Below are 16,039 nucleotides of genomic sequence, written 5' to 3'. Positions count from 1 at the left end.
TTATTATTGTATATATATCATAATGCAAACATGTAGCTTTTTTGTGCATTTTGTTTGCAGAAAATAAAGAAGTAACAGTAATAACGTTTAATAAATGTTGCTTACTGCAAGTTATGGATGATTCTTTTCTGACTTCATTGCTTTCAGGCTTAGCTTAAGGTATTTTCGTGCACAACATCACAAAATGCATCTGAATAAACATTGCCGGACAGCAAATAGAGACTCGAACGATGCTTAGAAAATAATTTTCATTTTTAACCTCATATATAGTACGCACTAGGGATTTTGACCTTTAAATTTTGGGGAAAAAATGGGGATTATACTCGAGGATTTACATTAGTTGTAGATTTCAAATTATGCCATCCTTTTGTAAATACAGAGGAGGAAAAGTTACTCAGTCCCTGAAGTTAAGTTTATGTATTCATTGAGTAGTTGCTCAGCCACTACTCAGAATTTCTCCAAACAAAATATCCTTCAAACAACAGAAAGATAAACAGGAGTTTGATTAGGAATTTCTGAAGTAAAGATGTAGCAGAGTTTGAATTTGTCAGTTTTCAGGCCCCACATTCAAATTATGTTTATTTCCAGATCAGTTTTTGTCAAGTGATAAGACACACAGCAACATACAGCTGGCTAGCTGTTAATGGGTTACAAGAGAAGGAGCATGGCTTAGTGGTTAGAGCGTTAGGCTCACAATCATGAGGTAGTGAGTTTGATTCCTAGATCAGACTGTGTGTTGTGTTCTTGAGCAAAACACTTTATTTCACACTGTTGCTCCAGTTTATTCAGCTGTAGAAATGAGCTGTGGCAACACTGGTACCAAGCTGAATCAGCATTTGCCTTTCTCTTGGATAAGATCCGTAGTGTGGAGAGGGGAGGCTTTTATGCGTGGGTGACTGCTGGACTTGTGCCTTGGGGGGGGGGACTTTCTAGGTGCAATCCTATGGTCATTCATGACCGGAGTGGGGTGGGGTAAAACAGCTTTAGAAATGCTCAGTCTACCTGTCACTTGTATAAGAGAAGGAGTATTACAAGGGAGCTATTGGTAGTTAAGTAATCAAGTGGAACCTTAGATCTAGGTTAGAAACTAGCTCTTTCTCTATTGGCATAAAATCTTGAAATAAAACTAAATAACAATGTACATACATACATATAAGCTTGTCACAGATTCCATCTACTAAATTCACCCACAAGGCATTAGTCATCCCTGGGCTATAGTAGAAGACACATGCTTGAGATGCCAAGGGGGTGCTGCACAGTGTGACTGAAACTGAAACCACATGGTTACAAAGCAAGCTTCTAAACCCCATGGTGATACCTGTGTCTAAAGTATATCATTCTGGATAGAGTCAACAACTATTGAAAAGGTTGCAAGATGCAATGAAAATTTTAGAAAGCATATTGAGTTGTCCGGAAAGTTCGTGCCGATTTTTAAAGGAAAGGAAAAGGGTCAATAAATACTTGCCATTACATTTTTAATCAACAAAATATGAGCCATTTTGTTGCACAATGCATCTCCATCTTTCCTTTAACTTGAAAATACCCTCTTCTCAGAATTGAGGTAGTTTCATGGCAAAGAATTCATCAATGTATCTTTTTACGTCATCCAAGTAATTGAAATTTTTACCATTAAGACTATTCTACAGAGACCTGAATAAGTGGAAATCCAAAGGAGCATTATCTGGTGAATATGGCGGGTGGGGTAACACATCCCAGCCAAGCTGCAGCAATTTTTGTCTGGTTCCCAAAGCATCAAGTGCTGAAAATGAACTTTCTTATCTTCCATTTTAAAGGGTTACAGAATTAACACAGGTTACAAGAACATAAACCTTCTTCCACGAAAAGATAGCTTAAACTGTGCTCTAAATGAAGGAGTAGTCAAATCCTATTTTATGGAATCAACCATGTTCTAAAATAAGTCGAAAGATAAGCTACTATAAATCGGCACGAACTTTCCAGACAACCCAATAGATAAGTAAATGAGTGGAAGTTGAACTGGTGAGTGTGTTAAATAATAAGGCACTAAAAGAAAATGACTCTTTCCAGACACAATAAAATTAAGCAAAAATTTTGCTAAAAAGATTAATGATGGAACATATGCCACTGAACAGCATTAAGAAACATTTTAACTTTTGTAGAATGGTTATGCAGCACTGTAGTAATGTAACAGATAACAACAAAATTCCCAGATACTTAATGTATAGAGGAATATTAACAGTAATACTGGATTGAATTACAACTTGAAATATGCATTTAAAGATGTCTGAAAAGCTTTCCCAGAAATATGTATTTCTAGGAAAGTTTAGAATGATAAATAACTTGAAATTCTTGAATTTGGATACAGCAAGTGGGAGGAATATAAGAAATAAATGCATGAAATATTTAAAAGAGATTTGCTAGAAATGTACAGATTTTGAATTTTTCTTTATATGCAGCTAATAGCACCTCTGCTTTAAGCAAGTAGAGAAATTTGCTAATGTGCAACAAATATAACCATTTCTGTCTGTGACTGGCTGCAAAGAAAAGCTGCATTTATTCTTACAAACCACCCCTATTTCTGAATGAATATTTAAGGACAGAAATTTTCTACTTCTAATGAATATATTTCTAAATCTATTAACAATAGCAAAATAGTACAGATTTATACTGTGGACATACATTTAGAAGTATTGCAGGTCTGGGAAACTCCAAACATATGCACATGCACATAATCATGCAATGCACAGTTATTCACAAACAAACATATGTATATATGTATAGATCGATAGATAGATAGACAGACAGACAGACAGACAGACAGACAGACAGGCAGGCAGGCAGGCAGGCGGGCAGATATAGATATATATAGAATATATATATATATATGTATATATATATATATAAAACAAAACAGGAAATAGAAAAATTTTTTGGTATTATTTTTTTATCATTACACATGTTTCATTTGCTAATAGGAATTACAAAGTTTTACATGTTAGATAGACATGTAAGAAATCATCATTTAACATCCATTTTCCATGTTGGCATGGATTAGACAGTTTGACAGGAGCTGACCAACTGAAGGGCTGTTCAGGCTCCATGTCTGTTTTGGCATGGTTTCTATGGCTGGATACCCTTCCTAATGCCAACCACTTAACAGGGTGTACTGCATGCTTTTACGCAGTACCAGCATGGATGCATTTTACATGGCATCAGTACCTACAAGCCCACAAGAGTAGGGATTCTCAGCTGGAGAGGGTTGCAGAAGATGAGCCTGTATACATCGGCAACCATGTTTTATTTAGCTTGATGTGTCTTTTCAAGCACAACAAACTGCCAGTAGTCTCGGTCCCCTGTCATCCCCTCTGTAAGTCCCAATGTCTGTAGATCCTTTCTCACTATTTTGTCCCACATCTTTCTGGGTCTACCCCTTCCACATGTTCCCTCTACAATTACAGATCGGAACATCCTGAAGTGTTTAAGAGCATTAAAGGGCTTCAAGAGGAAACAGCTGGGATTCACCCTAACTACTTAAATATATACATATTTTTTTTCCCTCTGTCTTTCTTTTCTATTGGACTTTCCTCTGTCTCCTGTTTCTGAAGAAGAGCTTTGCTTGAAACATAAAACTACTTTTCTTTCCTGAATGTCTGCTAATACTTTACATGTACCACATCCTCACGTTGTTGTTTTTTTGCTCTGGGGATGAGCGAGGTAGTTGCCAGTGCTGCTGGACTGGCTCCTGTGCAGGTGGCACGTAAAAAACACCATTCGAGCGTGGCCATTGCCAGTATCTCCTGACTGGCCCTCGTGCTGGTGGCACGTAAAAGCACCCACTACACTCTCAAAATTGTTGGCATTAGGAACGGCATCCAGCTGTAGAAACTCTGCCAGATCAGATTGGAGCCTGGTGCAGCCATTTGGTTCACCAGTCCTCAGTCAAATCGTCCAACCCATGCTAGCATGGAAAGCGGATGTTAAACGATGATGATAATGACGATGATGATATATAAATGTTTCTTTTTATGTGAAGTTATATATAAAAACAATTTAACATTAAACTGAAGGATTGCTCAATGCATTTTAGTAGAGTAAATATCAGCTAGTGCAAGGAAGAGTTTGATAGTGATGTTGAGTTTTTGGCTTGGCCATCTTTATTGAACTGTCTAATGAAAGTGAGCAATCTTTGAAGTCCCTGTCAACCTTTCACTTGTAAAAGTCAATGAATACATACATGCATACTCACATTAACACATTCACACATGCACAGCTACATGCACAGCTACATGTACACACATATGCACACATATAAAAACATATAACCAACCAGATGAACAACCAACCATCATTATATTTGAAACCATGTCTATGTGAGCATGTGTGTTTATACATACAAATTATATGTGTGTGTATGTATATGAACTAATTTCTCTTTTCAAACATGTATCTGTATATATTTATATATCTATGTACACACTCTCACAATCCCCTGAATGTAAACTACTTCCAATGAATGTCAATGTTAAAATACATTACTCATTATTTCCCTTTTTCTATTTGCAGTTGGAATCAGTTAGATACAGCAATTGTGATTTTATCTGTGGTGGGAATAGTTCTAGAAGAAATGGAAAGTAATGTAATTCCAATGAACCCTACAATCATTCGTGTCATGAGGGTGTTACGAATTGCCAGAGGTAACTATCTCTTGACTACAAAATTTATCTTCTTAAACTATATGAATCGATCCCAGTACTAACCATTTCTTCCTTAAGTCTGGTACCTATCCTGTTGGTCTCTTTTGCTGGAGACCAACATAAACACACCGGCATTAACACAATAGCACTGGTTGTCAAGCAGTGGTGAGGAACAAACACAGACACAAAGTCACACACACACACACACTCCGTAAAATGCACCATATGAACATGGTCGATACCAGTGCTGCCTGACTGGCTCCCTTGCCGGTGGCACTTAAAAAGCACCATTGGAGCATGGTCATTGCCAGTGCCACCTAACTGGCTCCCGTGCCAGTGCACGTAAAAAGCACCATTCAAGTGTGGTCGATGTCAGTACTCTCTGACTGGCCCTCATGCCGGTGGCACGTAAAAAGTACCCACTACACTCTCAAAATGGTTGGCATTAGGAAGGGCATCCAGCTATAGAAACCTTGCCAGATCAGATTGGAGCATGACACAGCCTTCTGGTTTGCCAGTCCTCAGTCAAACCAGCCAACCTACGCCAGCACGGAAAGCAGACATTAAACAATGATGATGATGATGATATCAGCAGCAAAGTATTCAAAAGCAAATATTTATATAGATATTAATATTGTTATCATTATCGAAGGCAATACAAATAATTGATAATAACAATAATATTAATATAGGTGGTTGCAGGCTTAAATCAGCATTATATAGCAATAGAATTAAAATATTAATCATAAGGACACATTAAAGTGTCTACCCACTAGAAATGAGAGTTAAAATCCTCATTTGGACCATCAAACAAATTAACACTGAAAATAACAGATTCAACAGTATATGAGCAAGCAGATCATAAAAAATCTCTCACACACCTATATAACCTAAAGCTATATATTTAATGATATAGGTATATATGTGGACTATAAGATACAAAACTCTTACCTTCTTCAACACACCTTAACCCTTTGAAACACCTTTTTTTGGTGGTCCAAACTCTCATTTCTAGTGGGTAGACACTTTAATGTGTTCTTATGATTAATATGGAGGCGCAATGGCCTAGTGGTTAGGGCAGCGGACTCGCGATCGTAGGATCGCGGTTTCAATTCCCAGACCGGGCATTGTGAGTGTTTATTGAGCGAAAACACCTAAACCTCCACGAGGCTCCAGCAGGGATGGTGGTGATCCCTGCTGTACTCTTTCTCTCCCTCTTACTTCCTGTTTCTGTTGTACTTGTATTTCAAAGGGTCGGCCTTGTCACTTTCTGTGTCATGCTGAATATCCCCGAGAACTACGTTAAGGGTACACGTGTCTGTGGAGTGCTCAACCACTTACACGTTAATTTCACGAGCAGGCTGTTCCGTTGATCGGATCAACCGGAACCCTCGTCATCGTAACCGACGGAGTGCTTCCATTCCATGATTAATATAATTTTATATATATATATATATAATATATAAGAAATATTGAGTTTCTAAATCTCTCATAGAGAGGTGTACGGTGGTGGAACGATATAATGGTTGTATACTGTCAATCTAACAAGAACGTGACAGTAGGGGGTACACCACCGTTATATAGCCCTAGGAGGCATCCTAGGGCTATATAACGGTGGTGTACCCCCTACTGTCACGTTCTTGTTAGATTGACAGTATACAACCATTATATATATATATATATATATATATATATATATATATATATATATATATACCACAGGCTTCTTTCAGTTTCCATCTACCAAATCCACTCACAAGGCTTTGGTTAGCTTGAGGTTGTAGTAGAAGACACTTGCTCAAAGTGCTTTGGGACTGAACCTGGAACTATATGGTTGAGAAACAAGCTTCTTACCACACAGTCATATAAGCTTATTTGATTATTTCTCTCCCTCATTTGTTTTCCACACTGAAATTAAATTTCAGGCTACAAAACGTCTTTCTTCACAAGACATTGTTCTTTATGCAGCAAGCTAGCAGAATTGTTAAAGTACTGGACAAAATTCTTAGCCACATTTCTTCTGGCTCTTTCTGTTCTAAGTTCAAATCCTGTCCTAGACAACTTTGCTTTTCATCCTTTCAATATCAATAAAATAAAGTACCAGCCAAGTACTGAAGTCGATGTAATTAACTTACCCAACCCCTCAAAAATTGCTGACCTTGTGCCAAATTTAGAAAGAACATTCTTATCATCACCCTTTTTTTTAATCTAATAAAATCTAATGTTTCTATTTTTTTATTATTTTCAGTTCTAAAACTCTTGAAAATGGCAAAAGGAATCCGTGCCTTGCTAGATACTGTGATGCAAGCCCTACCCCAAGTTGGAAATCTTGGCCTATTATTTTTTTTACTATTTTTTATTTTTGCTGCTCTTGGAGTTGAGCTGTTTGGAAGATTAGGTAAGATTAACTGATATATCACATCTGACTACTGGTTTCACAAATATCAAGATATCACACATATTGACTGATGACACAACATCATCATACAATACATGTAGAGAAATTGGGTAAATGGTGTAATACCACACAAACTGACAGATTAGATGATAGTGAACTGACAGAGTTGATATAATGTTGGACAGAATGCCTTGTGGTATCAATTCCAACTCACTGTACTCTGAGTTCAAACCCTTTTGAGATCAACTTTACTTTTCATTCTTTCACTCAATTAGTGAGACTGTTTGAGGGCCAGATAAGATGCCTTGGTTCTTCCCACTCTGACTGCAACACCTGCATCAACACTGGTGCCAATCTGATCTGGTGCATAAGATCTGGTCATCAAATCTAAGTAGAGATTTCAAACTCAAAATCTTCAAAGCCACAATCGAACCAATTCTACTATATGGCTCAGAAACCTGGACGTTATCAAAGAAGCTTGAGAGGCGGTTGGATGGAACTTACACTCACCTCCTTATGAGAGCTCAAAATCTCTCGTGGAAGCGTCATCCAACCAAAGTACAAATATATGGGAAGCTACCACCTGTATCATCTCTTGTGAAAGGTAGGAGAGTCCAGTTTGCTGGACATTGTTGTAGAGCTGAAAACGAGGCAACTTCTACTCTTCTCCTCTGGAAGCCATCTACTCACAATACCAGAGGGCGCACACTCTCCTACCCTGATGTAATCTCCAGGGATACAGGCATCCAGCAACAGGACCTCCATAATGCTATGATGGACCGTGAAGTCTGACATAGCATAGTAAATTCCATTGTCTCGACCACGGTCGAACAATGATGATGATGGTGCCAATCTGTATCAATTTAAGTCAGAGGCCTTTCTATTCATTCCTTTTTCACCACTCACTGTTCCTGAGAGGTTTGTAGGGGTAGAGTCCTCAGGCACCTTCTCCATAGTTTGGTATTTAAGCAGTGTGTTACATATCCCAGGGCCCCAATAATTACAGGTATAAACCTGAACTTGTAATCTGGATTGAGTAACTGCAGATTTTTCAATAGTTCAGCACAGGTGTTCTCTTTTTCTCTGATCTTCAGCTTATGTTGACATCCACTGGGCAGCTAATATCCACAACTGTGCACAGTTTCTCTTCTCTATCCTAAATCATTATATGTATGTATGGTTTAATATATGTATGTTCCAAATTGTAGGGTACAGAATTGTACCCAGATAGCTGAAATTTACTTAAGAGCACATCTTTGCATGATGGACACCATAGGCTATATGAATTTTTCTAATACTTTCTATAAACCTGAGCAAGGTTTGGCACCAGCTACTCATATATCATAATGGATGGCAGGTTAGACAATCAGATAGACAGACGAACAGACAGGCAAGCAAACAAATAAGCAGGCAAGCAGACAGGCAGGCAAACAGATAGGCAAGCAGGCAGGCAGGCAGACAGACAGAATGAAGGACTAGAAGATAGATGTCTGGAAAGCTGGAAAGATCAAAGGGTGGATAAAAGTATCAAGTGATGATTCAATCAATGAATAGATGAATTGATCAATTGATGAATGGATCAATTAACTAATGTATAAATTGATCACTGGACACATCAATCAATGAATGGCTGGAAAGCTGACTGGCTGGATGGATGGATGGATGCATGCATGCATGCATGGACGGATTGATGGATGGGTTGGATGGATGGTTGGATGGATGGATGGATGGATGGATGGATGGATGGATGGATAGGTGTATGAATGGATTGGTGAGTGAGTGAATGGAGGGGTGATGGATGGATGGATGGATGGATGGATAGGTGAGTGAGTGAATGGAGGGGGTGGATGGATGGATGGATTGATGGATGGATGGATGGTGGGGTTAGATGGATGAATGTATTGTTTGCTTGTTTGCAATGCCAGTCTTTTGCTGCTTGTTTGCAACAACAAAAAAACTTACACAACATTTTTTTTGCTATTTTTTTTAAAGTACTACTAATATTTTAAATTTTATTTGTTGTCTTCACAACAGATTGCTCAGAAGAACATCCATGTGAAGGACTCGGGGATCATGCACATTTTAGGCATTTTGGAATGGCATTTCTCACTTTATTCCAAATTGCAACAGGAGATAACTGGAATGGAATCATGAAAGTAAGACATGTTTTTTTAACTATTTTCCAAGATTGGTACCAAGTGTTGCAATAATTAGAGATAGAACTATAAAGCTATAGTCTGAATAGAATATCAGGAGTTTCTCATCAGTTCAACATAGATGTTGTTTGTATGTATGTATGTATGTATGTATGTATGTATGTATGTATGTATGTATGTATGTATGTATGTATGTATGTATGTATGTATGTATGTATGTATGTATGTATGTATGTATGTATGTATGTATGTATGTATGTATGTATGTATGTATGTATGTATGTATGTATGTATGTATGTATGTATGTATGTATGTATGTATGTATGTATGTATGTATGTAGTATGTATGTATGTATGTATGTATGTATGTATGTAATGTATGTATGTATGTATGTATGTATGTATGTATGTATGTATGTATGTATGTATGTATGTATGTATGTATGTATGTATGCATGTATATATATATACATGTATGTATGTATGTATGTATGCATGCATGTATGTATATATATATACATGCATGTATGTATCTATGTATGTATGCATGTATGTATGCATACGTGCATGTATGTATGCATGTATGCATGTATGTATGTATGTATGTATGCATGCATGCATGTATGTACATATGTGTGTACCTGTGAGATCTCCAATAACAGATAGTATGACGAAGCTTCCACATTCTCCACAGACTGTGGCTTTTATTGCTACCATATATCTTTCCTCAGCTTGTCTCTAAATCATACCAATAGGGTAGAAAGGACCTATGTTATATTGTGCAAGCCTCGTGGGACCTAAAATTCTATATGAACATTACTGGCTTCCCTTTAGTTGGCACTTGTCTTCTTTAGATACAAGTGGACAGTCCTCATATACATTTGTATGTTATGTTTGTCTCCAACTATCTATCCTTGCTTTAGTTAATGTGATCATCATCATTATTTAAAGTCCATGCTTGCATGGGTCAGGTAGAGTTTATTGAAACAGGTTTTTTACAGGTGGATGCCCTTTCTGTCACCAACCCTTATCTATTTCTTAGCAAGGTAATATCTACTCATGACCACACTTGTTTCCACAGAGTATTGGTAATGAATTATATTCATTCACATGATGTCAAAATAAGGAGACACAAACATATACACAACCCCCACACACACACACACACACATGAACACACCCATATGACAGGCTTCTTTCAGTTTCCATCTACCAAATCCACTCACAAAGCTTAGGTTGGCCCAAGGCGATAATAGCAGACACTTGCCCAAGACACCAACATGTAGCTGGGAAACAGACTTCTCAACCACACAGTCATGTCTGTACCTATAAGTGCTTGTACATATATCATCATAATCATTTAATGTCCATTATCCATGCTGGCATAAGTTGGATGGTATGACCAGGGCTGGCAAGCTGGATGGCTGTACCAGACTCCAGTCTGATTTGGCATGGTTACTAGAGCTCGATGCCCTTCTTATAAGAGAAATATATTATTAAGCAAAGGAAATGTAATACACTAATAAATTATAGTATTTTGAAAATGGTTGTTGAGAACCAATAATGATGTATTTTCATTGAATTCATTCTACTTTACAAAAATAAGAAACCTATCTGCCATTAACACACAGTATCAGTTATTGCTTATTTTTACCAAGAATTGTCTCTAAAATCCTTGCATCTCAAATTTTCAGTAAATTAGATACAAAAATATATTTAAACCTCTTAATTCTAACCTACTGTATAATTATAATTATCAATTAATTATGCTATAATTATCAGTTCTATAATTTGAATGAGAATTTGCTCTGAAGTTGATTCAGCTGACAGGCACATGCAGTTGATGTTATTCGTGTTCTTGTCAGGAATTGTTAAAAAAAATAATAATCCAATCTGGTTAATCAATACAACACCTGGAATATAATAGAATCCTCAGTAAAGAGATGTGGAGGGGGATCTTGATATCATATCTATTTGTTTTTATTATTTATTATTAAAATTTTGAAGAGGAATGGATTTGCAAAATCATTAGAACATCAGACAAAATGCCTTGCAGTATTAGTTCCAGCTTTTTACATTCTGAGTTCAAATACTGCTAAGATCAATTTTTGCCTTTCTCCCCTCCAGGGTTGGTTAAATAAAGTCCTGGTCAAGTACTTGGGTCAGTGTAATTGATGGCTTTGTACCTAAATTAGAAATTATCATTAAACCTTCACAAGTTTGATTGACTCAGAATGGCTGTTTAATTCCTATGGAGTAATATATTTGTTTTCTCAGAAAGACAAAGATCACAGCCATTGTTAGCATGATTTTTAGAATGTTCTAATATCTGATACAGTGATTTCATATTTCGTAAAAACCAGATTTACTTCAACAATGTGTATGTATGTGCATGCGAACATCTGTGTACGTATGCCTATATATGTGTGTATATGTGTATATGCATTATATGTTCGTGTGTGTGTATATGCATGTATGTATGTATGTATATATGTATGTATATATGTATGTATGTATGTATGTATATATGTATGTATGTATGTATGTATGTATGTATGTATGTATGTATGTATGTATGTATGTATGTATGTATGTATGTATGTATGTGGGCATGTATATAAATGTATATATTTCAACATAATCTGGGTTAGAACCATACAGTGTGCTTTCAAAGCTCCTCTCCAGGTATCAGCTACCAAACGTTTCACCTGTTACTGGATGTACATGTGGAAATCCACAAATGTCTGTAGAATATAAACAAAAAAATTAAGACTAGAAAATTTATTGAACAGGCTTTATTACATATCACTACAATTGTTTCAACACGTGGTTATCAGCTATTAATTGCTGAATGTTACATATATTATACATGATATTGTACTAACTCTTTAACATTTCAACTGGTCATATGTAACCCATATATTCTACCACTTTTATGTGCAGACTGGTCAGATCCGGTTTCTTACATCTATCCTCCAATGTCATTCTAAAAATAGATAGTCACATCATTGAAATCTTGAAGCTACAAGATGACGCATGATTAATTTTAAAAAATGTAAATCAATAAGCACAACATTTGGACAAATAATCTAAATATGAAAGGGTTAATATGATTCAACAATAGCTGTATATATGTACATCCTCAGGTGACCAGAGTCATAGTACTGCTGTATCATCTTTAGTTTCTTTACATTATACACACATACCAAAGTACTATTTTTAGCATTCCTCTGACAAAGAGGAACAAGCAAATACAAAAGGATACAAATGTGAAAAACAACAAAAATAAATGAAGGGAATAGAATTTAAAGAATAAAGAAACCACATAATCATTCCATCTTTAATCACAGACTTGTCTGGAATTTTAGGTAAAAAAAACTGAAGATAAAGATGTCATAAAAGGAAAAACTTTAACAATTACCCATCGTTTACGTCTGTTACTGTTCCACTTCAAAGAAAACCAGTGGCATATGCTCTGTTCCTTAACTCAGCGAGATAGCAAAAGCTGACACCTTACAGACTTAATTTTAGATAACCAGTATCACTATCACAGGTTTTACTCTGTTACTTTCCAAGTCATCAAGAAAGTCTATTAAACTAACAAATTTACTTGCATGATTCCTAAGTTGGGAGGATGTCTTTATGGGGATGACACTCTTTTCATAGTAGATAATTGTAGTAAAGTTGAAATGGAGAGATATACAAAGAGATTATTTAAATTATTTAGAAACTGCGAACTGTCTGTAACTATTGAAAACAATTATCCCGTTGTGAATTTTCTCCATCATCATCATCATCATAATCATCATTTAGCGTCCATTTTCCGTGCTGGCATGGCTTAGATATTTTGACTGGAACTGTTAAGCCAGAGAACTGCACCAGGCTCCAGTCTGTTTTGGCTTGGTTTCTGTGGTTGGATGCCCTTCCTAATGCCAACCACTCCATAGAGTGTACTGGGTGTCTTTTACAATGTCACCAGCACAGGTGCTTTTAATGTGTCACTAACACAGGTGCCTGTTGCATGTCACTGGTATGGATGCCTCTTACCTGTCACCAGCACAGGTGCCTTTTATGTGTCACCAGCATGTGTGCCTCTTGCGTTTCACTAGCACAGGTGCCTTTTGTGAATGCTTAATTTAAATACTGGCTTATATGAACCATACCATAAACCTAATGCAATGGTATGTCAACAAAAAATCAAATCACCCACATTCTGTAATAAATGGAATAATGAAGAGTGTATCAAACTGAATATCAAAGCTTTCTGTGAATGAAGTAATATTCAATTCACATGCAGAATTTTAAAATGCAATATTAGCTAGTGCAGGATACACTGAAAAAATTCATCATTAGCAATTACCTAAGAATAGTATAATTAATCAATTCAAATATAAAAATAAGAACACCAAAATGTATAGAGATTGGCAGTGAACATAAAGAAAATTTAGGTGATAATGTTGAAATTGTGGAAAACAAAGGCTTATACAAATAGCAGAATAAGAATTACTGAAAATAAAAATTGATATCAAAATAAGGATATCAGAAATAGGAATAAGAAATCTAACTTGAATTCTGATGTTCATGATTCTACCATGTATGATTATCGTTACACTAAACTGAATAATAAGTCTAAAACCTTGGGTTTCATGTAATTACAGTTTGTAGCTTTCGGTAATATGTATGTATATGTATATATTTGCACACAGACACACACACACAACAGACACACACACACACACAACACACACACACACACACACAACAGACACATACACGTATGCCCATATGCACACAAGCACACACACACACAAAACAATAGATGCTAGTTGATTCAAAAGTACAATACATTTTTTTTTTAAATGTTCAATTAAAAAACACAAATGAATATTTTCTGTTCTAGGATACCTTGAGGGAAGATTGTGATGCATCTGACGACTGCGAAAAGAACTGCTGTGTTAGCCCCATTATTGCTCCCGTTTACTTCGTTGTTTTTGTTTTGATGGCGCAGTTTGTCCTAGTCAATGTTGTCGTCGCAGTTCTCATGAAGCATCTCGAAGTAAGTCAGATATCTGTTATCTCCTTTCTTTTTGGCTACATGTAACATTGATACTCATCTCTTTCAGTTGTTGTTGTTTTTTTTTAGTATATGAGCTTCTATTGGAATTTTCTGTATAACACTATAATGAATGTAGAGGTAAACCAACAAAGCAATTTTTCCAGTATGTTTTGTCTAAAGGTCATGAACTAATATCAATTCTTTCAGATACTCAGTTGGGTATTTATTGGTGGAATTACCAAAGGAACACTCTAAGTAATGTAAAAAAAATAACTTCAGGAACTCTGTAGAATTTATCTGAGATTCTGTCAGGAAAAAAACACAATTCTTTTTTAACTGTTGTTTATCTAAAACAAATAAGTTAATATCAACTATATGTATATATTAAATAATATCTGTAAATAATATATATATATATATATACATATATATATATTATATATATATATATATAATATATGTAAATAATATATATATATATTATATATATATATATATATATATATATATATATATTATATATATATATGTCAGGTATTCATTACGTAACTCAAAGAATTTTAATGTATAATTTGCACCCTTTTTTTTTTTTTTTTTCTAAATTTACAAATTTTATTTGATGCTATGATATACATTTTAAAATTTTCTATTCTGCTTTCTCATGTTATCACAGTAAATTTATTTTTCTCTCAATTGGCAACAATGATGTGCGTATAAGACCCATAAATGTGTGACAATATGTATCTATGTATGTATACATATATATATATATATAATATAATATATATATATATATTATATATATATATATATATATGTATATATGTATATGTATGTATGTATACAAGACATATTATAAACCTAATATAAAGGTATATCAACAAAAAATCAAATCATCCACATTCAGTAATAAATGGAATAATGAAAAGTGTGTGTGTCAAATAGAATATCAAGGCTTATATATATGTATATATATATATATATGTATGTATATATATGTATGTATATATATGTATATATATGTATATATATTCACCATCCTTATGTGACTAGATAACCTATTACTGCATAACAGACCTGTATCAGTTCTACTGTGCCAACGACTTTTGAATAGGTTTTGGTTCTCTTTCTTCATGCACTTATGAGATAGACAGATCACTATTACAGCATCTTTATGCATACACACAAATATGAACACACACACACACATACATACAAATATATATATATATATATATATATATAGGTTATCTAGTCACATAAGGATGGTGAATTGATAGAATCAATAAAGCAATAAGCAAAAGGCAATATTCAGTTGCACCCCTTTATATTCTGAGTTCAAATCCCTCTAAAGCTAACTCTTTTATCTATTAATAAAATGTGTCAGATAAGCACTGGTGTTGATCTAATCAATTCCATTTGATTACAAGTGTGTAACGATGTTTGAGATATATATAAGATATATATGCGTGTGTGTGTGTGTGTTTCTGTATACAAGTGAAGGCATGTGGCTAAGTGGTTTAAGTATTCAGCTCACAATCACAAGGCCATAAGTTCAATTCCAAGCAGTTGTGTCCTTGAGCAAGACATTTTATTTCACATTGCTCCAGTAAATAGTGGCCAGCTGGCAGCATTCCATCTCCACTGTGACAGATCATTTTGAAGATGAACAACAAAGGAAAGCGGAAGAGAAATGACGAGAAAGAAAATGGAGGCTGCAACAACCAAAGCTTCCACCACGGATCCCTTGTGGGC

General features: G+C 35.4%; 1 protein-coding gene across 1 annotated transcript in view; it reads left to right on the top strand.

Moving 5' to 3' along the window:
* Positions 1–16,039, top strand: part of LOC115213213 (voltage-dependent T-type calcium channel subunit alpha-1G-like) — an 865,045-nt gene that overhangs the window by 789,468 nt on the left and 59,538 nt on the right. Inside the window, exons 30-33 of the mRNA XM_036503838.1 lie at positions 4,543–4,673; positions 6,922–7,071; positions 9,106–9,227; positions 14,129–14,284. Coding sequence (XP_036359731.1) covers positions 4,543–4,673; positions 6,922–7,071; positions 9,106–9,227; positions 14,129–14,284 — 559 coding nt within the window. The remainder of the gene's footprint in view (positions 1–4,542; positions 4,674–6,921; positions 7,072–9,105; positions 9,228–14,128; positions 14,285–16,039) is intronic.

Source organism: Octopus sinensis, linkage group LG6 (assembly GCF_006345805.1).
Source record: "Octopus sinensis linkage group LG6, ASM634580v1, whole genome shotgun sequence".
NCBI lineage: Eukaryota > Metazoa > Mollusca > Cephalopoda > Octopoda > Octopodidae > Octopus > Octopus sinensis.
Note: the sequence above shows the minus strand (reverse complement) of the source record. Positions and strands in the feature narration are given on the sequence as shown.